The 26,629-nt window shown below is 39.5% G+C and overlaps 1 protein-coding gene across 2 annotated transcripts in view; it reads left to right on the top strand.

Annotated features, from left to right (window-relative positions):
* LOC108438825 (protein diaphanous homolog 1) overlaps window positions 1-26,629 on the top strand; it is a 141,181-nt gene that overhangs the window by 26,150 nt on the left and 88,402 nt on the right. Inside the window, exons 2-18 of one of the 2 annotated variants that reach the window (XM_017716897.2) lie at window positions 1,177-1,203; window positions 2,435-2,596; window positions 3,235-3,336; window positions 4,068-4,198; window positions 4,344-4,427; window positions 5,016-5,085; window positions 6,304-6,443; window positions 6,877-6,982; window positions 7,301-7,411; window positions 7,764-7,882; window positions 8,558-8,674; window positions 12,044-12,159; window positions 14,288-14,352; window positions 17,718-17,897; window positions 20,623-21,243; window positions 25,196-25,310; window positions 25,485-25,493. In XM_017716897.2, the coding sequence (XP_017572386.1) occupies window positions 1,177-1,203; window positions 2,435-2,596; window positions 3,235-3,336; window positions 4,068-4,198; window positions 4,344-4,427; window positions 5,016-5,085; window positions 6,304-6,443; window positions 6,877-6,982; window positions 7,301-7,411; window positions 7,764-7,882; window positions 8,558-8,674; window positions 12,044-12,159; window positions 14,288-14,352; window positions 17,718-17,897; window positions 20,623-21,243; window positions 25,196-25,310; window positions 25,485-25,493 (2,275 nt within the window). The remainder of the gene's footprint in view (window positions 1-1,176; window positions 1,204-2,434; window positions 2,597-3,234; window positions 3,337-4,067; window positions 4,199-4,343; window positions 4,428-5,015; window positions 5,086-6,303; window positions 6,444-6,876; window positions 6,983-7,300; window positions 7,412-7,763; window positions 7,883-8,557; window positions 8,675-12,043; window positions 12,160-14,287; window positions 14,353-17,717; window positions 17,898-20,622; window positions 21,244-25,195; window positions 25,311-25,484; window positions 25,494-26,629) is intronic. The other variant, XM_017716898.2, reaches the window with a different exon arrangement.

The raw sequence follows: 26,629 nt of genomic DNA, 5'->3' as shown, positions 1-26,629 counted from the left end.
GATTGTGTGATCTCTAATGGAATTACACAGTAGAGTAAAACATTCGGTGTCTTATTGCATTCTGTTTGTGCAGTTTAACATGTTTCAGCAGTCTTTCATTAACCACACAGAGTGTGATAATGGGTAAGTTACTGTGCTGCTCCATTCAGATACATTTTCTAGGTTCATCTGCCCCCTGGCTACAGTTTTGAGATATTGCAAGATTTATTTATTTTTTTGTTCCTTTGTCTCTCTGTTGATCTGTCTGTCTTTTAAAGGTCAATATCCCTTTATATTTAGTAGTCTGTTTTACTGTTGTACAAAATGAATATGCTAATATATTAATTTCTCATTTGTGAAAAATATTCATGACTAATGATTATATTTCATCACATCTTTTAATGGGAGCTGAAATTTAGTCTAATAATTGTTAGACATGACAGCCCTAATTAACAAAATATAATTATGATCAAGAATTTTCATTGATCGAATTTACTTTCTCAATGAAAGTTTGGGAGTCTTTATACACGGTGACCCTAAAAAGTATTTAGCGATTCATGCGATGATTTAAAATATGTTTGTTGTTTAACAACATGAATAGTCGAAACAAGTGGCATTTATTTTAAACGGACCATTCCACCAGTATTTTTTGGCAAAGTATTGTTTCAAAAGGAAGCAGATATGTTATTATGCTATTGTCATTGCTTGGGCAGTTTCTTTGCAGACTTTACTTCCAAAATGCTTGTCTTACTTCTGAGTTCATAATCCCATCAGTGAACACAAGACACCGATCACTGACACCGTTGTGAGGAAAACGACCGTAGACTCTGTCGTGTCCACCTCTTTGCTTTATGGTACTCTTTGCACAGCCTGTTTTGGAATTCGGACTCCATTTAGTTTGATGTTGTGCTGCAAGTGTTTTCTGTGAAACCATTTCATTAAACATTTTATGAAGCAACCCAAAGAACTTCATTAAAGTTTACCAGTGGTTAAATGATTAAGGGCATATTTATAATAATGAGGACCTTTTTATTGGTTATCCTGTTCGTAAAAACTGTCAATCATCAAATCATTGGTAGATTAATTTATTTGTACATGATGTAGTATATTTTTGTTTAGTTTTTTGCTGATTTCATTTGATTTTTTTCTTTGCTCCTCTCCTCTATCTTTCCCCCCTTATTTTCTTCCTTTGAACAGACCTTCAAACGACTTATTCCTGATGAGGTAGGTGAAGAAGTGATTTGGTTCCTCACATGCATGCACACACACTGTGTGTGTTGCACGGCTAACTGTCTCATCTGTGTTAGTGTCTCCTTAACAGCACTCAACCCACTGTCATCTGTGATGCGTTTTATCACCACCTTTACTTTTGAGCTTTGTCCTTTCACCTTAACGTCTCCGTGCACAGCTCTGTTTAATGTCACCCACCCAGTCTCAGCTATGCGCTGCTGGCTGCATTGTCTAGCAGCCCTGTGTCGAAACATGTCTTCTCTTTGCTGACTCTATAAAACACCCAGTGTTTAAGCTGCATTCTGAAAGATTAGAAATGCTGTGTGTGAATCTAAACAAAACCTGTAAACACTGCCTTTCTGAGTCGTGATGCCTCTGAACCTGTGTGCTTAGACCAGTCAGCAGTGTTATAAAGCATTTTAATTGGCGATACTCTGTTTGCAAGATGTCTCTGAGCTAGTTTCAGCTACCAAAGAAGAAAAGTTGCATTCAGCATTATCTTTCAGAGTACACCTACAACATGATGCTGACTTAACATTTACAACTTTTTTTTATTCCCCAAAAAGTGAGAAATATCTTTCGTTGACTTTTGAACCATCCTGTGCTGTGCTGTGCTGTTATGTATGTATGTATGTATGTATGTATGTATGTATGTATGTATGTATGTATGTAATGTGTGTGTGAAAAGTTCAGGGAAAACCTGAGAAGCTTTAGGTACATGTCAAGTTTACAGGTTTGCCTTGAATTTATTGCTAACAAAATTTAGCTGTTCATAAAAAAAAATCATGAAGACATAATGCTCTTGGTTTGGAGAGTTTATGGTTTAATCTTAACTTTAGCTTCATGCTTTTGCTTCTTCTTTTACAAGTGTATATGTTTATATGATTAAAGTTTCATACCCAGCAGTGGCACCTTCTGCTGCATTTGTGCCCCCCCCCCCCGGATTGTAACTCTGTGAATAAATTTCAGATTAACGCAATGAATAATGCCTGAGATATTTGAAAATGTTGCTCTTTGCACTGATTTAGCTGATCATAGTGATTGAGCCTATTGCAATCTAAGGGTTAGCAGTAGCATGCGGCCATGGAGTTAGGTGTGGTTGTCCCAAAGTTTGTTAGACTTGTGTAGATGTAGCATGTATGTAAAAGTAGTTATATGCAGTTATTTTTAGAAATAGTGTACACATAATGTCAGACAGATTTCATAATCTTTGTCCATATGGCAGCTGGAACGGTTTACAAGCATGCGGATGAAGAAGGAAAAAGAGAAGTCAAGTACGATGAGCCACAGACACTCGTCTGCTGCGCAGTATGAGATTCCAGCACAGACAGCCATGCTGCAGGACCACCCTGATGAGTACATCCTGGAGCTCTTTGAGCAGATGCTGGTGAGGTTTATTTGTCTGAGAACATTTATTAAGCCTGATGCTATTACTCAGTTTAACTTGAGAAGAAGAAAAATGTTTTGGATGCCTAGTGTTTCTCAGTAAAAAAACTAAATCTAATAGACAGCCATTTATATGCATATTTTTCATCATGCGATTTTGTTATTTTGAATAAAGTCTGGTTTCTGTTTTGAATTTTTAAAATAATTTTCTTTGTTATACTCAATGTATTAACGCTAAACATTTTAATATTGATTGATAGATTCAGTTGATTATTCATTTATGGTGACTGCACAGTCAGAAAGTAAAATGAGCCATTGCTTCTGCACAGGCAACATTTTACGCTTTATTTTTGTTTTCCAATATGCTATTTTCAGCATATGAACAGTAATTGAGCATTAAAATGTGTAGAAGTGTGCTTTCTAAAACAACAAAACATTTTCAATTTAATTGTCCTGGTCACTCAAACTTTTGCACACAACAGTATACGAGTGTTGGTATATCTGAGTAAGGAGTGTTCCGGGGCTTCAGTTGTACTGTGCATGTATATGAATGTGTTTTATATAATACTTGGTAACCGTGTTCTAGATCTATCAGTGTAATTTACCCAATCCGCAAACTCTCTTGCTGACCTTCTCCAGGTGGATATGAATCTGAATGAGGAGAAGCAGCGGCCTCTGAGGCAGAAGGACATTGCCATTAAAAGAGAGATGGTCTCGCAGTACTTGCATACATCCACACATGTAAGTGCTAGCAGATACACACAGACGCACACAGACACACATTTTGACACTTCACAGGTGCTCATTACTGCGTGTAGCCTTAGCTCTGTGAGTTTCAGCCTATAGTGTGGAGACCCCTTGTTGTCAAAATGAAACACTGCAGGTGTATTCTGTGTCCACAGGGTGGGGACAGAGTTCCTCTCCCAAATAACCTACAACACTGCATGGTTTTCCAAAACCATACACCCTGTCATAGGCTTGGTTAACTATTTAGTTCACTCAAGGGAACACAGGGAGGAAAATCCATTATGCACTCTGTGGGGGGAAAACATGCTACCTATTTTAGGACTGTCGAACAATTAAATTAATTAATCATGATTACTCACATTATTTTGTGTAGTTAATCACAATCACGCTTATCATGTTTGTTCAGATTTGAACCAAAACATGCATTTTTTTTTTTTTCCATTTAAGATGTAGAGCATTTCATTATAGCTATGGTTAATTTGAACATGTTGACATTGAAACCATGGTTTTATTTTCATGAAAGAACACACTGTTCATCGTTAATAACTCAAAAATATTGAATAAACCTTAAATGCCTATGAAGTTCGTGTAATGCCCAGTTGAAACACATACAATTGCAACTTGTCATGCTAATTTTAGGGATTCATGAATCAAATGAGGACGTATAGTCAATGACTGCTCCTTAATTTCTGTGCTCGTGTGTGTGTGTGTACATGTACACACAGGGGCAGAACCAGAAGGAAAGCTCCAAATCTGCAGTGATGTACATCCAGGAACTAAAAACTGAACCCAGGGATACACAGCTGCTGAGTTGCCTTGAGTCTCTGCGTGTTTCCCTTAACAACAACCCTGTCAGGTAACACACACACTCTCAACCACAGACTCTTTCTTACATATGCACTTGTTCACACTTTATATGTAAGGGGGATGTATATGATGATAATTTAAATGATAATTATGTGTTTGCGCTGTGACTGAATGGTAACTGTGTTTGTGTGCAGCTGGGTGCAGACGTTTGGAGATGAGGGTTTGGCTTTGCTGCTCAGCTTCCTCAAGAGGCTCCAGGAAGAGAAAGAGGAATATCCGTAAGACGTTCACCCCCAAAAGCCATAGAGTTCTTATGTGTTTGATTTTAAAACACTTGAAACCAAGAACACAGACAAGCCTTTACACTGTTGACTGTGATGTATATAGGACCTTCACTATTGATCATATTAAGCAGTGAATCTAGAGATTTACAACTGATCAGTTTAAAAAAAGGAAAAAGTCAAAAGTCCAAACATGCAAGTATGTGTAAAAAAAGAAAAAGAAAAGAATAATAACAAAAATGAAACTTTGGCAAATAACACAGATAATTAAGTGTCCGCTTTAAGCATGTGACAGTCTCTATCACTTGTTGTAAAATTGACCAGCAGGAGAAAATATAATTAGCATTCAAATACTCAAATAACCGTCACAGGAGTAGTAACAAAAAATTAAGACTTCATTTATTGTTGAAGACTTAATGACATAATTGAAAGTAAAGGATCTACAACTTTGTGCAGTTTCTTTTGTTAGTAATGTTCAGTAATTTGTTCTCTCTCACTCTCTCTCTCACTCTTGCACATGCATACACACACACACCCCAACACCCACCCACCCATCTTCTCTGTTGCTTCACCCCCTCCTTGCAGGAATTCCAGCATTTCAGTAAAGTGCCAACATGAGATCATCCGCTGCCTCAAAGCCTTCATGAACAACAAGGTGTGTGAGGATGTCCTGTACACTCGGCTGACGGATTACAGCCTCATTCGTTTTGACAAACTGCAGCTCTTCAGCTTACAGCTTAGTCGCTTATTATATGGATTTTTACACTTTTTATGTAGATTTTACAGTAATTCTCCTCAAAGCCATAATCTCTGAAATCAGCGCTGCTGTCAGGGTCGTTTTTGGCAATACATTAATAAAGGCTTGTAGTTGTATTTTTTTCAGCAGCTATTGACTGATTTTAACAATGGTGCTAGGGACATGGTCATTTTGGGAAAATTTTGCTTTAATTTTAGCTTATGAGTAGCCTTGCCTTCTGTACTACTTGTATTTTTTTTCTTTTGTATTTTTAGTCCTGTTCCTGGCTCAACATTAGTGTGTGCCATAAGCAAGCTGATTTTTGCCTTATATTGAAAAATTAATTAATCTGTACACTACAAGTGAGTTACTTTTTAACTGTCCATTTTAAAGAATTTGCAGTTGTACAAGCCACGTTAATGATATTACATTAATAGCATATGTTTTAGGAACCTCTACAAGCTGAAATATGTAGATATACTTGGGTAAAAAAGAAAGAAGATTCTTGTTTGCTCACAGTCTATTGTAATATCTGATCCTGTGTGCTCAATTGGCAGAAATAGCATTGTTGGTCTGTTGTGCTGATTACAGGATAGTGCCAAGCCAGAGTGGAGCCACCATCTCAATCACTCATAACATCAGTAATCATCCAGTAATAGTGCATTCCCAGGCTGACACCAAGCAGCAGCACACAGTTTGAGAAAGGCAGTTGTTTCAATTTTCTGTTCTGAGAAAGCCCTGATGATATGTGAACTTAATTTGCTGATATGAGGATTGATTTTACTCAGTATTCCATAAATACCGGAATCCTAATGTTTAGTATTCTGTATTTTTTTTTTTTTTTTTTTTTTTTTTTTTTTGGTATTAAGTGAGTGTTTACAGCCTTTTTTTAACCTAATCCTTGAAAGTTTAGAGCAGTTGTTTTGGTGTACAAAGGTAGTAATGGTAAGCGAACTTAGTACATAACTACATAGTTACAATATCACAAATAATGACACATTTTTGTTTTTCCCATGCCAGTAACTTTTCATTTTGAATTTTAGTGTCTCTAGAGACGCTAATCCATGACCTGAGTGAATTTTGTTTATATTTTAATGTTCAATTGAGTTGAGATGGGTTTTTCTCATTGTGTGTCAGTACGGTCTGAAAGCCATGCTACACTCACCTGATGGAATTTCACTCTTGGTCCGAGCCATCAACCCCAGCGTCCCTCATATGATGGTGGACGCCGTTAGACTTCTGTCGGCCATCTGCATCCTTGACCACCCTGAAAACCTGTGAGTTTATATCCCTGTATATAGGTAAATAAGGTATAATGTAGCTGTGAGTGAGATTCATTCAAAAATCAGGGGTTTGTCATAGACAAACACAGTAACAGAACATGTCACTTGTGTTTTATCTTAAAACATGGATACCATTAAACCTTTTAAAAACTGTTTTATTATACGAGTTGTGTGATTTTTTTTTTTTTTTTATTTTTTTTTTTTTTTTTTTTTTTTAAGTTTTTAGATGTTTTTGTGAAAAGTCTGGGAAAGCCCATTTCTCATTTTCCCTCATAATACATTTCAATACACTTTATCTTTGGATGTAGTAAATATGTATTAGCTATGTTTCTGTAAGACAGTCATATTTTGTCAGCACGTGTCTTATATGTGTGCCAAGCCCATGAGGGTAATGGCTTAAAATTTGTGTTTGTAATTTGTGTTGCAGTCATGAACGTGTGCTGGAGTCTATAACAGAGCTGGCAGAGGAAAGAGACATTGAGAGATTTCAGCCCTTACTGTCTGGCATGCACAAATCTAATATTGCTCTCAAGGTAACATACATTCTTTTTAATGAGAGTGCATTTTGTCTACGAAGTAAATGAGTTCTGTCTGCAGTGTTGATTTTAGACATGTAAGGTAATACAAAAGCATTAAAAAGACAAAATGGAATAGGCACAATCACATGAGTGACCTGCATTTTACAATATTACATTACTTCTAATGATTATACTATGTAGCCTGTAATGTTTCTCTCCCTTTTCTTTGTAAAAGCTGCAGATTTTTGTATTATTAATGAAAAATGGTGTTTAAGAAATTACATTGATGTCTGCTTCAACGTGAACCTGCCTGTTCTGTATGTGTGCATTCAGGGTGGCTGCATGCAGCTGATCAATGCTCTCATTAGTAGAGGAGAGGAGCTGGACTTCAGGATTCATATACGCTCTGAGCTCATGAGACTGGGACTGAGAGAGCTACTTGCTGTGAGTCCTATGCATGCACAAACACAAGAGTGCCTGACTCATAAGACAGATACTGTATTTACAGAACTAATAGTAGCCTAACTCTTTTTAGAAGTTGTTACTTTTAAAAACCCATGACAAATGTTACATTTAATACGTTTTTGTTGTGCTCAAACTATCAAATAAAACATTTAAAAATACCAGTTGGTATTTGAGAAATATGATTGAGAATAATCAAATTGCAACATGCTTTTTATATTGCTGGTGATAACTGGGACTTACCAGGATTAATTACTTAAGATTTGCTTATTACTTAATCTCTTTTTTTAAGTGCCTTTTTTGTGTTTGCTTTGTGTCTCTGTCTCCTGAGCAGGAAGTGAGGCTCATTGAGAATGAAGAGCTGCGAGTGCAGCTTCAGGTTTTTGATGAACAGGCTGAAGAGGACTCTGATGACCTCCGGTCACGGCTCTACGATGTTCGTATTGAGATGGAATATCCTTTTGCTTGTATTCCAGTTCGGTTTCCCCTGTCCACTGGACAGGTATAGACTTAGAGATGTCAATAACTAGGAGCTTGGGGCAAAGGTGTGTTTAGAGTTGAAGAGAGACAGAGTTAAGAAAAGGAATTAATGTGTTGACTAGGGAGTTACTTCTGTTTTTCTGTTGAGCTTCATGTAGTTCTGAAATTGACCACCAGGTGGCTCAAGGGGGCCAAAATATTTTAAGATGTTGAAAGTAATTTTTTTATTATTATTTAATTGTTTTTTTGTTTTTTTTTTAATCCCTTGCTGAATTTAATGATGTGGTCACTTTGGCAACTTTTATGACCAGCACATTAATTTATTATTTATTGATGTGTTTCCAACTAGATTGAGTTTGCAGTGTCACTGATTTGGGAAGACAGTTTTCAGTGTCAGCCACCAGGTGGTGCATAGAAAAATGATGGTTTAATCTTTGTTGTTAAACATAATTTACCAGTACTTTTCTTGAATGTCTTTGGGGGGCAAAAAAGGAAAAAATGGTTGTAGTAAATGAGTCTTATCTGAACATTGATTGCAATATAGGTTGCATGACAGCTCACAAAATCTGTGACTTATAAAATGTACATTTTGCTTGATCTTAAGTTTTGTTTAGCAGTTGGTTTTCTCCTTAATAGCTTGATTTTTACTGAGATGTCAGAGGTGTTCCAGATCCTACTGAACACAGTGAAGGATTCTAAAGCTGAAGGCTTTTTCCTCTCCATTTTGCAGCACCTGCTGCTGGTGCGCAGTGACTACATGATTAGGTACGACCTCTCACCCCTCATCTTACTGTGAGCTCTTTGACCTTGAGTTGTATAAGTCAAATGGGAATATGATGTAGGAATGAAGACAGAATGAAAGTAGGAAAGAATGAAATGAGGCTGGGCTCATCTGTATTACGCATAAATAAATAGTAAGTTTCCCTTCTGAAAATGTGATTTCTGTCCTGTTTACCGTGCTGCGTATGAGGTCAGTTTAAGTAAAGTTCAGTCAAAACATGCTGTGGGGTCTGTAAGACATTGTTTCCATAGAGTAGCAGTGCTCAAAAAGAACAGGCTTTTTAACTTTATTTATGCAGACTTAAGTATCATCTTATACCATGATGTTGGGATGTATTCTGAAAATATTAGGATTTGGAATGTTATCAAATCTGTCTAGCCTTAGAAAGAGCTAGTAAATGGTTGTTAAAGAAAAGGAGGAAGAAAGACATACTCAATGAAAAAGATGTGATTTTAATCATGATTTTTTTATACTCAGTACAGTGGAAGACTTTTGATGAGTGGGAGTGAGGGAGCGCAGCAGAAGAATGATAATCTCTATTACTGCTGATTGTGTGGTTGCGAGACTAGCATTTCAGAGCAGAGAGAGAGAGGGCAAGTGAGAGAGCGAGAGTGACATGAACAGCAAAATGGAACCCATGGATGGAGATAGGAAAGGAAGGAGAAAGGATTTGATTGAGTAATGGGAGGCTACATTGATTGTCATCAGCAGGCATCTCTAAATGTAACACACCCCTGTGTCTCTCTCTCTCTCTCTCTCTCTCTCTCTCTCTCTCTCTCTCTCTCTCTCTCTCTCTCTCTCTCTCTCTCTCATATACACACACACACACACACAGAGTAAGGCTCCTGCAAAATGCTTTTATTTTATTATGACTCTGTTTACGCCTGGTCATTTCATGTAATTGGTATCCATGTTGTATTCTGATAAGATTTTAGCCATATGTTTTTATGCTGCTTCATCTGGCGCACAAAATGGCAATACTTCAGAATACTTGGCATCCTGCATTAGTTATTGCCATCATGTGTGTTTACCTATTTCTGCATACAATTCCTCAGAGTGTAAATTGACTTACATATCTTGAATGAAAATATTAATCTAAAAAATGAACTATTTTAGATTAACATTAACCATTGACTTTCTGTGTATATTTGGCTTTGTGTTGGGCTGCTAGCAAGCAATGATGAGTGAAAAGGAAAGGGGCAAGAAACCCTTGCTATGAAAACAGTTCACAGCTCTCCACAAATGACAACCACTCCAAGATAAAATGGAGCACGACTGTAGTTTTATTGACATCACAAAAGCCACAGTAAAAACAGCATTTAAACAAAAATAATCACCTTTGAAGATGAAAGTCCAATCATGCGTAAATCATATACATTTCCATCTAAATATGTGTTGACAGAGGGAGGGAGGGACATAGACACACGTTTAAAGATGTAGTGTTGCTTGTTTCTTGTTGACGCGATGTGATCTGATGGGCAGGAAATTGGAGTGCTGCTGTGTGTGCCTCTGAAGGTGAAAAACAGCCAATTGATGAAGGGGTTAAACAGCACTCTCAATTCTTCACTCTTTCTTGCTCTTATTCTTGTATTGCATGTGCTAACGCATGCATATATACACACTGGCATGCATACATACGTCTGATGAGTGGTTTCATCTGTAACACCTCTCACTGCCATCCTCATTCTCAAATTTTTCTTCTCACTTTCTCACCTTTTCTGTTTTTCTGTTTCTTTTTTTCCTCCCTCTTAGAGAGAGACAGGGAGAAAGTCAGAGGGAGAAAATGGAGAAAGAATGTAACAGAGTTCGGTTACGTTCTTTCTCCATTTTCTCCCTCTGACTTTCTCCCTGTCTCTCTCTCTTCCTCTTGCTATCTCTGTGTTTTGTCTTATTTTCCCATTCTTTTTCCATCTATATTCTCCCTCCCTCTCCGTTTTTCTCTTTACCTTCCTCCCTCTTTTTTCGTTCGTTTCTTTGTCTGTCTTCCTACTTGTGTTTTTGTCTCTCTCTATCCTTAACTTCATTTTTCTCTTTTTCTTTCTTTTCTTTATTCTTTTATTTATTATTCCGTTTCTCCTTTCTTCTCCGTTTCTCCTTTGCCTCTCCCTCTTTCTCTCTCTCTTTTTTCTGACACCCTCATTTTGTTCATTTTACACTCGGTTACACACCGAACAAATAGACCACATTTGATAGGATGGATATAAAAATGAAAGCATGAGAATGATAGAAGGAGCAAAACAAAACACAAGCTGAAATGGAGTGAGTGTAATATGAGAAGACATGGGGACATACAGAGGAAAGGAGAGGTGCGGAGAAGGCGAAAGCTTTCAAGTGAGAGAACATGTTTCTTCTATATTTGGAATCAGTTGGCTGCTGTAATCAGCAGTATTTACCTATCATGGTGAATACAGTATCACTGTGTTCAAATTGCTGACACCGTTAAGAAACTGGTAATTGGTTCTACAGGACTGCTGGCCTCGCATCCATCAACCAAATATCAATTCTGTCTGGTTCAGGTCCAACTGCAAGCAGTCTGAAACTCACTGATTATGTACATCTGTAGCTGTGAAGACATAACAAAAGAATAATTTCATGTATGAATATAAATTTAATAAGAGCTGAACATGGGGTTTTCTTAGACAAGGACAAACCTGTATTAAAAATGGTCACTAGATGTCTCTCTCGCTCCACCGAAAAACTTTAGGATTGCAGGGGGAAGGGGAAAATAACAAAGAGAGAGGGGGGCAAAAAAAAAAAGGAGTAGACGGAGAGGGAGGCCAAATAAAGAAGAGAGAGAAATGGCTTGGTGGAAAATGAAGAAAGTATTGAGTTACTTTCACACCAGGTCACGATGCCAGACTCCTCGCAAATGGAGTGTGTCTGCAAGCCCATCAAATATCTGACCATCAGGACACACACACACTCACAAAAATATAAGTTCTTTCAAAGGTGAAGAAAGAGAAGCAGCACAAGCGCACACATGCCAGTCAATTGACTAGAGCTGCACTTGAGCTCCTTTTATATCTTTTACACATACACACACAGCTAGTGTGTACTCGCTCTGATAATGCACTCTAACTCCGAGTGGATTGAAGCTTGGTTTACATATGCTCCGATCCTCATAGCAAGCTCAAGGTCACAGTGCTGAGATGCTTTGTGTTTCTGTATTGATTAATTTCACTCATTACTCCTTGGCCCTAATAAAGGCCTCTTCATACTCTAATTTAGAAAACATTAGCCTCTCAAGCTGCATTCTGACCGTATCCCTGAAGGTTGTGAATGTGTGTTGTGTTAATGTTATTGCCCTTATTTATTCTCACTCAGTCTCTCTTCTCTTTTTTGCTCTCTTACAGGCCACAGTACTATAAGTTGATAGATGAGTGCATAGCTCAGATTGTATTGCGTCGGAACGGCTGCGATCCGGACTTCAAATGCAGAAACATACAACTAGATGTTGAAGGACTGATAGGTAATATGCATGTACATACACCCATAAAAAAAGTGTATGTTGTTCTTCTAAGGTGCTGGAGTAAAGGTGAATATTATATATAGAACCATCAGAACATGAATAACTGTTTGAATACATAAAAGGTTCTGTGCATTATTAAATGATTATTTTCTCTGTTGTACATACATCTTTAAAAACATTTTAAAATGCTTCTGTGATGCACCAAAGAGTCCTTTTATTGTCACAAGATACTATATAGTACCATTTCGGCTAGGAATGACAGTAATTTAAGCAAACATGATAACTGACATCTTTGTTTATACAGGCTAGAAGCTTAAGCTTAAGCTGACTGAAAGTCAATGCTGTCATTTCAGTTCTTTCCACTGTGTGGCAGCACAGAGCATTCAGGCACATTAGTAAAAGTGGTGGTGGTTTTGGGGAGTGGCAGCATTAAACTGCTTGCAATTTGTAGTTGAAATGAATAAACGAAATTAATTAAAATAAAATCCAAACAAAAACTGACTAGCCAAAGGATTCTCACATTGTGAAGCTATGAGTGTGTTTTATTGATATTTCTTGACTGACTTTGTGGATTGTGAGGGTTCCATTATTTTGGGCCCCATTCATAAGTGGTCACACTGCTGGGTGCTATGAGTGAGTGAAAAGATATATGCTGAAGCATGTGGCTGCTGAATGTTCTGCTATAGTACCTTGTCTCATGCATTTAGCTGATATGTATTGCTGTATTAAATGGTATCACAGTACATTTCCAGGGTACAGTTGGCTACTGAATGAAGTAATAGCTGTGTATGCTGACCACTGTAGAGTGTGTGTGTGTGTGTGTGTGTGTGTGTGTGTGCACTATTCACTTGGGTAGTATGCTGCAGGGATATTATAAATGCTTTCAGAAATCCTCTACTCCTTTTTCAAGCTTCTCATATTCAGAGAAAAACAGCCTAATTCTGCCCTGCCTGTGTTATTTAAAGATTTCCTTTGAACTCCAAACACTTCTGCATTCTGCTCCCAGGTTTTTCCTTCCACTCGTTCTTTTCTCTTATTTGGGTTCTTGTCCCATTTAGTGTGGCTATGAAAAGTAAGTACAGTTCCCTTACTCACACTCTTGTACCCCCTCTCCTTTTCATGGCCTTGTACTTCGTTTCCATCCTCATTAATTTTCTCTGGTTGTCTCTACTTCTTTGGTTGTTTATTTCTTGCTCTTTTGCGTCGTCTTGTTTTGCTCTCTTTCTGTCTAGCTGGCATTGATTTTCTTGCGTCTTTGTGTGTGCGGGTCAGTAGCCACCTTAGGCTCTTATTGCTACCTGAGCAACCTTATTATCATAACTCTCCAGAAACTGCTTTCATTGGCCCTTCACCTCAAAAGTGACTCTCCCTCCCCTGTTTAAAATCCTCTCCTCACAGGTCAAACCAATGGTCCAGCACTTCCTCCAGCTGTGTTTGATCTCAGTTTCTAAAATATAATTCTGTGACATGTTTTATTAGAAAATAGCATATCAGAGAAAGAATTACGGGTTTAATGTGTGAACTGAAAAAGGAAATGCAAATAAATCTTTGGGTTTAGACTGCCTTTACCCTTTTTATTCTATATTATTTCTCATTGTGGAAGAGAGAGATGGGTGTGTGTGTGTGTGTGTGTGTGTGTGTGTGTCTGGGTGTCTGGAAAAGAGAGAGAGGGGATGGGATTTTAATTAGGTTGCTCAGTAATCGGAGCACGAATCAGAGGAGACACACAGACTCATCACAGTGAAGGGCACTTTATCCCCACAGCCAGAAAAAACGTGACACCTCTCTCTCTCTCTCTCTCTCTCTCTCTCTCTCTCTCTCTCTCTCTCTCTCTCTATCTATCTCTCTATCTATCTCTCTATCTCTCTCTCTCTCTCTCTCTCTCTCTCTCTCTCTCCCTCTCCCTCTCCCTCTCCCTCTCCCTCTCTCTCTCCCTCTCCCTCTCCCTCTCCCTCTCCCTCTCCCTCTCCCTCTCCCTCTCTCTCTCCCTCTCCCTCTCCCTCTCCCTCTCCCTCTCCCTCTCCCTCTCCCCCTCTCTCTCTCTCCCTCTCTCTCTCTCTCTCTCTCTCTCTCTCTCTCTCTCTCTCTCTCTCTCTCTCTCTCTCTCTCTCTCTCTCTCTCTTTCTAGATAACATGGTGGATAAGACGAAAGTGGAGATCAGTGAGGCCAAGGCCATAGAGCTGGAGAAGAAGGTAAACACAAGCACACTCGCGCTTATTCGTTCTGACCTTGTCCCTGCCCCAGAAATGCCGGCCAGTGTCATTGAGTTTAATTCAAGACTTACTACTCCTGAAATTTCAGCCTGAGGAAAAAGAAAACATGAGTAAAACTGATTTTCATTAGGATGCTACCTTAAATATAGTAAACGAATACAACTTCTCCCCAGCTTACATGTGGGAACATCTCCTGTTAGTGTCTTTGTAGACATGCAAGGAGATCACTGCAGTTGTGTTTTCATGGCATTCAGTGCAGCTTTTTGTTATAGAATAACCTTTGGTCTGTTGAACAGAATGAAGGGCTACATATTGTAATTGTTTGGCTAGTGTGTAGTTTGCATAGCAAATTATGCTGGCTGACTAGCTTGCATACATTCTATACAGATTACATATCTTGTTTCAAATTGATTCAACTCCTTTGTTTAAACACTCCTTTCTAAAAATTCCTTTCTTTCAACTCCTTTCTTTTAAAAACTTTCTTTAAACATATGTACTGCATGTAACATTTCAGTTCTGTCCTTCACACTGGAGATTTTTCTGTAATAAAAAGCTTGTTTGTGGCTGTGCTAAAACTGATTGGGATTAGTTAGGGGTTCACTTTTCTTCAGTGCCTTTAGCTAATGACGATATTGAAGTAAAAGTCTCTACTGAAGGCTGAAGACTCGAATCACACTCGCACCCCAGAAACACAAACTTGACTCACAATTGTGTGCCAAAGATTTGAGACACGTTTTGGACCCCATAGACTGGAGATTTGACTTGCAATTGTAGCCCCGAGAATCGAGAGTCCATTCGGATGTGCACTTCAAAGTCTCAAGACTTTATTCAGACTCCAACAACGCAAAGACTCTGTTTGGACTCACACCCCAGAGACTCAAGACTTGACTGGGACTCGCATGAATTAACTTGTGAGCGTTTATGCCATGTACACGCATTATCTATTCATGAGGTCACACACCCACCAATCACTTTTCAACTGCCCTGAGTATTTTACATATAACCTACCTTTTTCAGAGCTCCCAGACACCCCTTAGTGATACACACACGCAAACACCCATGCACACACACATTCTCAGTGTCAGCTGGCAGATGTGTAATTTGTGAGGGGAGATGGGAGCAGACAGGAGATTTCCTCTTCCTCTCTCTGACAGGCTCTCTCTTAATCCCTCCCAGCAAGACTCCCTCTCACACAGTCTGCAATTATTCCCCCCCCCCACACCCGCCTGTGTGCGTGTGTGTGTCTGTGTGTGTGTACACACTCACGTACTCCAATTTCCCTGTCACTGCCCAAAATTGGGGCATAAGGAGATGCCCTCTCTCCAATTTGTGAGTGTGTGTATGTGTCTATGGAGGATGACCCCTATCAGGAGGCTGTCAGACAAGTGTTTATTCTTCCTCTCCCTCTCTTCCTCATTCCTCCCTGTCTAATTTAGAGTAATAGCTGTGTGGCAAAGGAGAAGAGGAGAGAGACAGACTCTCATTACCAGCACACATGCAGAGTGTGTGTGTGTGTGTGTGTGTGTGTGTGTGTGTGTGTGTGTGACCCTTCAGTTTCCACTGATGCAACATAATTACATGTCTGGCTTGCAAACACATTCCTGTCAATGTCACCAGAAATTATCAATGTCTTTTTGTCCCCCGGACTGTGTATGTATGTGCGGGTGAGCGACAAAGAGGGATGAGGAGAGGGAGAGAGAAAGAATTGGTCAAATACCATGAGGTAAATGCAAAGAGTAACAAAAACTCAAACCCGAGAGCCAGACCACATTGGTGCAGGTTTTTCATTTGGTTTCACTAGACAGCCTCCATCTTTTCTGCTTTATCATGGCCAGAGCACAATGGCTCAACAATTGGCAGCAAACCTAAAAAAAAAAATGCCAGGGAAACTTACAAGAAAGTTAAATGCTTTTCACTTGTCATATGTGATGTCAGAACATGTTCACAAGTAAACCTGTGACGTAACATGGATGTGATCATGTGCCCTAATATTAATAATGTGATCATATGTCATGATCATGTGGTCTGCTTGCTTTATAGGTCAGAGCACGCCAAGCACCAGATATATTTGCAGTTCTAATGTTTACAGTGTAGCACATCAGCCAATTATTTTTTGTTTGTTTATTTGTTTTTCCCACAGGGCTCCAGCCTTAAAAAACCTCCCAACTTTAGAATGTTGGGTTGGTGTGCTCTGAGCTTCGGACCAATCTGCTTTATGACCTCACAGTTAGCTCCTCATTATGACATTTGGACTATGTTGTCATAAAGGCTCTGAAGAACTCTGCTCCTCTGAAACCATGACAGAGTTCCATATTCTGCTCATGTGCACTGTGGAAGCCGGACAAACAGCAGAGAATACATATTAAGAGCTTAGTTATTGTTTTATATGCATTCCCTCAGCCAGTGCTATCATACCGGGCACACAGTGTTCAGACAGGGGATATGAGCAAGCAACTCAAATATATCATATTTGCATAGATGCTAGCCCTGCATATAGCAGAGGCAATGAAAGATGGACAGACGGATGGATGGACACACATACCCACAGTGCAGACTCTCACCAGTGTCAGCAGTAAAGTCTGTGGAGAAAACAAATAATTACCATCAGTGTCCACAAAACTGTACTTAGAAACAGCAAGATTGTCAGGATAGACAACACTTATTTGTCCAAATGTGCTTCCGATATCAGATTTTTAAAATACATATTTGACATGTACCACTGCATGTTGCACTGAATTTGAAAATCAATTATATGTCTTATACTTTTATTTTTCTAGACTTTGTTTATGCCTGGCCTTGGACTATAAAGTAAATGAGTAATTTAGACCTTTTGTTTGCTTAATGTAAATAATGTTTTTTTTCTTTACATACTGTTTATTTGAGTGAAAAAGAACAATTGAAAATGTGTACACAGAAGCCTAATCTATTGGATGCAGTAGAAGTGATTGGTATAACACTGTGAAAGAAGGAGTTTAAAAAAAAAAAAAAGGCCTGGGAGTTTCTTTGCCTTTTTGATTGTCCTGTCTGCTCAGTAGTTTTTCAGCCAGTTTCTTATTTCATGGCTGTTATGTCAGACAGATGCAGTGAGAACATGCTACATGGCTTGTCAAATGCGTCAAGTAGCCACTCACCCATATAACGGACAGTGTGAATTTCAGACTCGCACACGGACACCTCATGTTTATTGTGACCGTGTTGACAATCTTCCACATAGTTTATGCACACTGTGATATAGAAAAAGCTGCTGAATGCCTTCTGTCATGAGCAACAGATTCCTGTAAAAACACTGACATATCAAAGCCTGTTCAGACCAATTTGTGTTTTGTGTGTGTGTATGTGTCTAGCTGGATGCAGAGTTGACAACGCGCCACGAGTTGCAGGTGCAGTTCAAGAAGATGGAAGGAGATTATGAACAGAAAGTCCAAGAGCTCAGCACAGAGAAAGAAGTAATTGGCAGTGAAAAAACGGAGAAAGAAAAAGAGAACCAGACACTATGTTGTGAGATCAGCCAGCTCAAAGAAAAGGTATTGAATCACATCCTATTCAGTGCACTCCCATGTTATAGTTCTCTTGGTTTATAAGACAAGTATGTTATTGTTGTGCATTGATTGTATACTGATGATATTTTAATAGAGATGGCACTAATCAAATACGGAATATCAGACTTGGGCCAAAATCAGCAGGAAATGCTGGACTGAATATTTTGGGGTTACGTAAGAAGAACGTAGAATTACTCCCATCACCAATCTAGACTGAAATATCACACACACTTGTGCCTTGTCATGTTAGCTGTTTATTTCTTCATATGATACACCTAATTGTATAGTTTAGTAATTTTTAAAATAAAAACAGTTGTATTAATATTGGTATCGGCCAATACGCAATGTTTCAACATCAGTATCAGAAAAGAGAATGCAGTGCCATCTCTATAATTCAGCTGTATCAGCTCTGACACATCAAAACCTTGTAACTCCAAGCAAAATTTAACCATGCCAGCTTTTGCATAAATTGTGTAAACTTTTTTAATGGTTCAAAATAACTTTGAATAGAAACACCATAGCATACACCAACATTTATGAATGTTTGTTTATTTTTTCCTTGTGAAGGTTCCGCTTCTGAATATAGCACATGGGGTTTTGGTTGACTTAACTGTGTTTGTGGGTTCTGTGTCATTTGTCTTTACACTGATAAAATTATCTTTTATAGGCTTACCACAACACCAGCACCTGTTATATGTTAGCCATTTTACTCTGAGTTCATTTATAATAAATGAATTGCTGTTGCATGTTGTTTATGGTCATGTTCTCTGAGGTTATCTCTTTAGGGGAGAGGCCTGTTCTTAATTTTAGCTCTAATTATTAAAATATCAATACATTTCCTGATACAGTCCAGATGTCAGTAGCCCTGTTTCATTCCAGCTTTAAGGTGAGAATAATGGCAGTTGTGTTGATTGTATGATGAAGCAGGTGTTTGCTCTTGTCTTTTCTGCTTCGGTTGTTCAAGTCCCTTCATTCTGCATTTATGCATTTTTAATTTTAAAGTTTAATTCCAACTTTCTGTTTTGCTGTTCATTGCTTGTAGAGAATGCTGAGCCTTGCATAATTACATTTTGAAATGAGATCAACTTGATCAGCCAACCAATAAACAGAAGTTGTCAAACTGTGAAATTCACCTTCTATCAAAAGCCAAGCTCACAAACTGTCAAATCACGAGAGGAAACCAGCTGTGTTCTGTGAAATAATCTCCCAAATGATGAGTCAAGCCTAGTCTCACAGTAAATCCATCAGACAGAGGATAAAATGAAACTAGTCTGACAAGGTAAAAGCAGTTCTGCCCAATCACCAGAAACCAGTTGTAAACTGACTATTATTAGGATCAGTCAGAAGAAAGTGTGACATACTTTTGTGATTGGGTTATCAGTGAAAGTAACTGAAATATTAGAAAGAAGGAATGGATAGAGATGAAGTAAAGAAGTTGGAGATAGGTGGAAGTACCGTGATGTCAGCGAACCCACACACATCAGTACACTCTGCACTACAAGCTGTGTGTGTGTGTCGGAGAGATAATTACAGTTGATGGCAGTCGGAGAAAAGCGGGAGTCAGCAAAAGTAGAGAAGTTCTTAGGAGGGATGAGAGGAGAAAGGTGGAGGTGGAGACACGTTTGGACTAAATAGGGATGGATGGAAGTGAAATTGTAGGATGGCAGGAGGATAGACGGCTGTGAAAGAGGGAGGCAGAGGGAGAGAGAGAAACTTGCTGAGCTAAACACCGCCTGTCACCTCAACCTGCTTTTAATGTGGAACAGATAAACAGCTGTCAGAAGGCTTGTCATCACATCATACACACACACTCTCTCTTCATCCTGGCCTTCTGAACTGCATCCAGGTTTTGCAGCATCAATGGAATCCTCTCCCTGTCACACTTCAAACACTGGCACACGCGCCAACTAAGCTGGGCAAGAAAAGCCTCACTCTTCTCTCTCGCTTTTCTTCTTCTCTGCTCTCTTGCCCTCTCTCTCTGGCTTTCTCTTGCTCTAACTCTCTCCCTGATGTGGTATTAGCAGGCTGGTCATTTTTAATGAGCTGTGTCGAGTTCTGGATAAATAAATGATGCTTCTAATTAGACATGGATTTAGACCCCACTCATCTCTCTCCAATTCCAGCCGTGACCTTTTTAGATCTACTTACTCTCCCTCCCTCTCTCTCCTTCTCCCTGTCCGGGCCTAACCTCATTATTTGTCCCAGGGGCTTTAGTAAACTCTGCTTCTTTGAGAACTTTGTTTGACAACGTTGCAGTCCTTTTCTGTATAATTCACATCAGTCTGTAATTTGTGTCTTCTCATTTTTGCCCTTGAACTATATTTGGATCTATGTGGAACTCCCAAGAAAGAGAACTGATTGTCTTTTGTTATTCCACATTTTATTTTTATTTTTTAAATTGGAGCTAAAAGTGTACTTTGGAGGATTGGGCTGGGGATAGCAATACATCAAGCATTAGCTAACCATAACAGAGATGTGATTATTATGTAAGCTGCCATGGTAAAAATATACTTATTCCAACTACTTAGTTACTAGTTTGCTGTCTTATAGATTGGTTATTATGACGGGGGACAATATCAGGATAGCAAAGCTGTATGCTAGTTAAATTTTGCAGCCCTCAGGCAGGATCTCTAGCTTTCTGTGTGACTCACTTGCTATCACTCATGAGCCGATTTAATAGCCTCTCTCTGCCTGTCTCCATATATCCCAGGTTCAGAAACTATCTAAGGAGCTTGAGGAAGCCAAGGCTAAACCCAAGACGAAAATAATCACAGTACCTGTGCCCATGCCCTCAACACCTCCTTCTGGTTCCACAAGCCAATCTGCACCTCCCTCTGGCCCTCCTCCTCCAGGAGCTGCCAGCATGCCCAACCAACCAGTACCACCAGGGCCACCTCCTCCTCCACCATTACCTGGCCATATGGGTGTGCCCCCGCCTCCACCTCCACCTCTGCTGCCTGGACAGGGAGGGATGCCCCCACCACCTCCACCGCCACCACTCCCTGGCCATGCAGGGATGCCGCCACCACCTCCACCCCCTCCTCTTCCAGGCATGCCTGGACCCCCTCCCCCTCCACCCTTGCCTGGGCAGGGAGGTATGATGCCACCTCCACCTCCTCCCTTGCCTGGTGGCCCTGGTGTACCCCCACCACCTCCTCCACCCCCTGGAGCTCCAGGTATGCCTCCTCCTCCTCCAATGCCTGGTATGCCACCTCCTCCACCAGGTGGCTTTGTAGCTTGGGCCCCCCCAGTTCCACAACTGCCATTTGGCCTGGAGGCCAAGAAAGAGTACAAACCAGAAGTGCAGCTTAAGAGGGCCAACTGGAGCAAGGTGAGTAATAGTTGTGTCCACATTCCTATTAGTGCTCAGTCAAGTATGTATACAATCTTGGATCCCATGTAAGACAATGTTTGCACTGAATCTGACCGTTTCAGTTGAGATTTAGGCCATTTCCATATGTGGTACTGAAATCTGATGCACACCTATTACATGACAAATTACTTCTGTCTGAACAGTCGGAAATCATGCTCATGGTGCTCAGGGAACAGCATCAAAATGTGCAACTATGGTTACGCATTGTCTTATCTTTTACTTTAGAGGATGAATTAGACAAGCGTGGGAAATGTAAACAAATAATTGTTACTTTCTAACACCAAGAATCTAACTAACAGATATAAAAATTCATGTATACATAAAGTATATCTTAAAAAACAGAGTAACCAGAGAGTCGAAGTAGCCTAACCCAGATCTTTTTTCCCCCCAGGGTATTGTGCCATTTTAGGACTGGGTTTATACCTTTCGGTTAGAATTTTAATTCTCTACCAGTAAATAAAAGAAACTGAAAAAAGTAATCTTTCTCTGTTTGGACAAGATCCACAAAAAAAATTAAATTAATAGAATATCAAAATGTTTATTATTTTCAGTAAACACTGGTCATTTGGGTGTCTCCTGTTCTCCACCAAGTTTAAAGCATCAGTTCACAAACTTTAAAGTTCAGTGTCACAGGAAGTCTATTAATCTTAAGAGAATGTAGAGGACACCTGTTTGGTGTTCTTGTGTGCATGTGGGTCAGTTCAGGAATCGTGTCTCTTCAGACTGATGTCAGATATAGGCCACATTGTCATTTAGTAATTCATATTATCTTTTCAATCAGATTTAAAAGGTAAATCAAATTTGTAGTTTATCTGATCTCAAAAAGGTTACATTTTTTTTTTAACATGGCCTGTGTGACTCTTAGAAAAAAAAATAAGTAGGGAGGCACTGAAATGATAATTGTGGACCCATATCAAAGTTTAATATTTTTCATATTCATACCTGCCGATGGCAAAACAAACGCAGCAAGAAACATTAACATTACGGATCAGTGTAATATTTATTTTTATAGACACAAAAATGCAGTAAAATTAATAACACAGGCATTTTGGCTCAGTGGCCCAGCATTGCCTAAAGATTAAACTGTTTAGGAGTACAATAAACAAAGCATTAAATATCAGTGTGCAATATTGGTAAGTTCTAAACATCTATTTTATCTGCTCCTACCAGTATGATTTTGATATCAATGTGCATCCCTAAAAATGATGTTTTTTTTCCATTTCTGTGTGAACATAGCCTGTGTGTGTATATGAGAGGAATATTGGAATACAAATCACAGGTGCAGCAGAATAGCAGAGCCGACTTGTCCTGGGGGTGAATGTGTGAGAGTGACCAAACTAGAGTGACTCTCTAATAGCATATTGCATGTATATGTATGAGTCATGTGTGGCTATTAGTCTTTACTCTTTTTTTTCCCCTCCCTCTCTCTCTTGTTCCCTCACTCTTTCTCACCCCTCTGCAAGAGTTAAAACATCAAAACGGTTCTGTCTCCCCTTTTAGCCTAAAGCTACTCTTTAATGGCTGCATTCAAGTTCATGAGTTTCTTTCTCTCCCTCTCTCTCCCTCTCTCTCCCTCTCTCTCCCTCTCTCCCTCTCTCCCTCTCTCCCTCTCTCCCTCTCTCTCTCTCTCTCTCTCTCTCCCTCTCTCTCTCCCTCTCTCTCTCCCTCTCCCCCCTTCTTCCCGTGGTGAGAGCTCTTTGACGAGGATGTCAGTGAAATTGCTTTTTAATAAGCCTGTTTCTTTTAACTGTGGCTGTGAAAGATAATTAAATTGCTGCTAGAAAGGACAGCATTCTTTTGTAATTTAAATTAACATTTTTTTTCTTTGCTTTCTCATCCTCCGCTTCCTGCTATCATATACACCCTCTGACACACACACACACACGCTCACGCTCACAGTCATCCAGTGGCGATGAGGGTAATGAGAAGCTGGTGTTAGAGCATTCACTACTTCCTACATGCTTTCATTTTCTCTTACTTTTGGGTCTGTCTTTCCTGTTTTCTATGTGTCTGTTTTCTGACTTTTTCTTTTTGTTAGTCTTTCTGTGGTTCTTTTGGTTTGAAGAGGTGCTTTCTCCAGCTGAATCTAAATTGACCTTTGTTGACCAGCTGAATCTGTCTGACTTAAGTAATTAAACATTTTCGACAATCTGTGTTCACAAGCTTGAATATGACATGCCTATGGATACATAAACACTCTGGGGAAGAAAACAGGAAAGAAGAAAAAAGAATCGATTCCAAAAACATCCTGATTGAGGCTTTAAATATTTAACATGCTCTAATTGGCTGAAAATTCCTCTGCTGTTGGACTGAATCTAATTTTGTTCAGTCTTCTAGCTGTGAAGTGCAAGCTTAAAAGAGACAGTATATAATAGGGAAAGTAGAAAGGTTTGTGGTGGCTGCTGATTGATAGGATCAGATGTGTGGAAGGAGAAGAGGTGGGAGAAAGAAAATCCGGATAGAAGGAATAGAGAGAGAGAGAGAGAATTAGAGAGTTGGGGAGTATCTTGTCTTCACTCCCTGTGGGTATTGGACCTTTTGTCCCATTTTGGTCCTTTGTGTGGAAAATCAGGATCAGTTTTAATGAGTTTCACCCCTCTCTCACCCCCCCCCCCCCCCACTTCTTTTTCTCCCACTTCCTCTCTTCATTATCTTTTCTCCTATTCTTTAATCCTTGTTCTACACTCCGCTCTCGCTTCTTGTGTTTGGTTATTCATTTCTGTAGGCTGGAGATTGTCAGCGTGAGGCTCAGTGTTTTCGCTGCTGAAGTGGGGCCTGTGTAGCAATGCACTGACTGACTCCTCAGAGACCTTTAGCAGCTCCCACTATTCACTCTGATGGCAAAAGAGATTAATTGACTTGAAGCTGTGGTCGTATAGTGTTGAAACAAGTTTCAGAGGTGCTGTGTCTTCCTGAATGCGAAGCTCATTCCAGCCAAAGTAAAATGCCTCTTGTGATAAAGGATTCATTCATGATCATCTATTAAACCTGACCAGTAATTGCTGCACCTGGCAGGATAGTTGCTAATTCTCCTGTAAGAGTTTCACAAAACAAATATTTCATTCACTCTGATGAACATTTGTAGTATCCTCTACAGCTCTCTTTAAAATGGTCCTATTCAGTACATTTCTTAAGGAAAGAATGTAGTGTGTTTGATTAAAATTATTTTGGTTTGTATACATGAAAACTCAACTGGACTTGAAATCTGAAAAACTGTCTTGGATTGTTTTGAAAATAGCTTGAGAAATTTAATTTGGACAAAAGTGAGTGCATACTTTATTGTGTATTATCTGAATTATTGTTATTATCTGAATACTTTGATGCACTTTTGATACAGCTGATGCATTTCATAGTTTATTTACCTGTTGATTTTTAGCAGTCCTCTGTGGGAGTTTTTTTTTTTTTTTAATGAAAAACATTTATATGCATCTTTTTGTAGCTTGAGACTAGATCGTATAGGTACATTTAATATATCGAAGCAAAACCTTGTATCTTCAGAATGGTAACTTTACAGGAGAAGGAAGAACCCTTCTTTTGATGTAAATCAATGGAAACTTTTTCCAAGAAATTTTGGACCGTTTCTTTTGGTCCGATTATCATGACATTTACACACAATGTAAAGGGGGAAAGGCATTTTCAACATAGGCCAAAAGCTGAGAAACGACAAAAATGGAGATGCAAGGATGCAACAACAGCGATATGTAGATTTCAGAATTTGTCTTTAGCCTTTGTTCTCACTTTGTGGAGTTAATTTGACAAGTACAAAACGAGTTATATTTCAACCGCTATCAGTCAGAAGCTTTTGTGATCGTTTAGATATTTTGGTGCTGGATGGTTGAATGGGTGGCTGCACAGATAAATGGACGGATGGAAGGCAGAATGGCTGATTCTCTTGCGTTGTGTGTTACAGATTGAACCTGAGGATCTTTCTGAGAACAGTTTCTGGGTCAAGGCAAAAGAGGATCGTTATGAGAGCAAAGAACTCTTCTCTAGACTCACGCTCACCTTCTCTTCCCAGACCAAGAGTGAGTCCTTTCCCTTCTGTGTGTGTGTTTCAATCATAACATACCAAGATATTTTTCAAACTGTAGAAATGGATTTGTTTTTGCACTTCTGAAGGAAAAAAAATCCACTGAAAGGAATCTATTTCTTTTTCTCTTCTTTCTCTCTCTCCACATATTTTTGATCCTCCTACGCAGCCTCCAAAGGTAAGCACACCCCCTCATTTTGTGTGCGTGCACGTGTGTGTGTGTGAGAGAGAGAAAGAGGTGCTATGCTGCTCTGTCCTCAGAGACAGAAAGAGCACTCACCGCAGGAGGCGGATAGCTTTGCTGCAATGGAGGGATATGAAAAAAAGAAAAAGGATGGATGGATGAAAGGAGCGGGGGGGAGGAAGAGAGAAATCTCATCGCTCTATAGTGGAAAGTCTCAGTGACAGAGAGGAAGATGTGGGTGGCAGAGAACTGGTCTCCCTCAGGGCTGTGTGTGTGTAGGAAGTGTATGTGTGTGCTTAGGGCTCAGGAGAGTGAGCATCACACTCCTTATGACTTTATATGCAAAACTCCTCTCTCACTGAATTAAACACTGCATTAAATATCAGCAAGACCGTTTGGCCTGTGTGTGTGTGTGTCCATCGTCTGGCAAGTCCACTGTGTGTCAAACTAGTCAGATATTTGTGTGAGTGTTTGTTTGTTTTTGCAGCATTGTCTGTGCCCTTCCTTTGCATAGTCACACACCTCTTGCCCTCTCACTGTCTATTTATTCCCCCTCCTCTCACCCTGTTTTCTCTCTCTCTCTCTCTCTCTCTCTCTCTCTCTCTCTCTCTCTCTCTCTCTCTCTCTCTCTCTCTCTCTCTCTCTCTCTCTCTCTCTCTCTCTCTCTCTCTCTCTCTCTCTCTCTCTCTCTCTCTCTCTCTCTCTCTCTCTCTCTCTCTCTCTCTCTCTCTCTCTCTCTCTCTGTGTGTGTGTGTGTGTGTGTGTGTGTGTGTGTGTGTGTGTGTGTGTGTGTGTGTCAGAGTGGCCTCTACTCCATATTTAAGCCACTGATTCAAAATGCGACACCTTCAAACTTAACAAGGTTGTGTGTGCCAACTGTAGGTGCGTGTACGTATATATACACACACATGCGCATAGGACCTTTTCTTTTATGTGGAAAGAGAAACCTTGAGAAATGTCGTATGTGACAGCTGTGTTGTCTTGTGCCATCTGAGCTTTGTGTGTGTTGGTCTGTCTGATTTGATGCAGGATAACCTTTTTCTGATATCTGTCTGTAAATGAATGCTGCCCTTTTCAGATTCTCCATTTGTCCAACCTTGTCCATAGAAAGTGTGTGTGTGTGTGTGTGT

This window comes from Pygocentrus nattereri, chromosome 11 (genome assembly GCF_015220715.1).
Source record: "Pygocentrus nattereri isolate fPygNat1 chromosome 11, fPygNat1.pri, whole genome shotgun sequence".
Lineage (NCBI taxonomy): Eukaryota > Metazoa > Chordata > Actinopteri > Characiformes > Serrasalmidae > Pygocentrus > Pygocentrus nattereri.
Note: the sequence above shows the minus strand (reverse complement) of the source record. Positions and strands in the feature narration are given on the sequence as shown.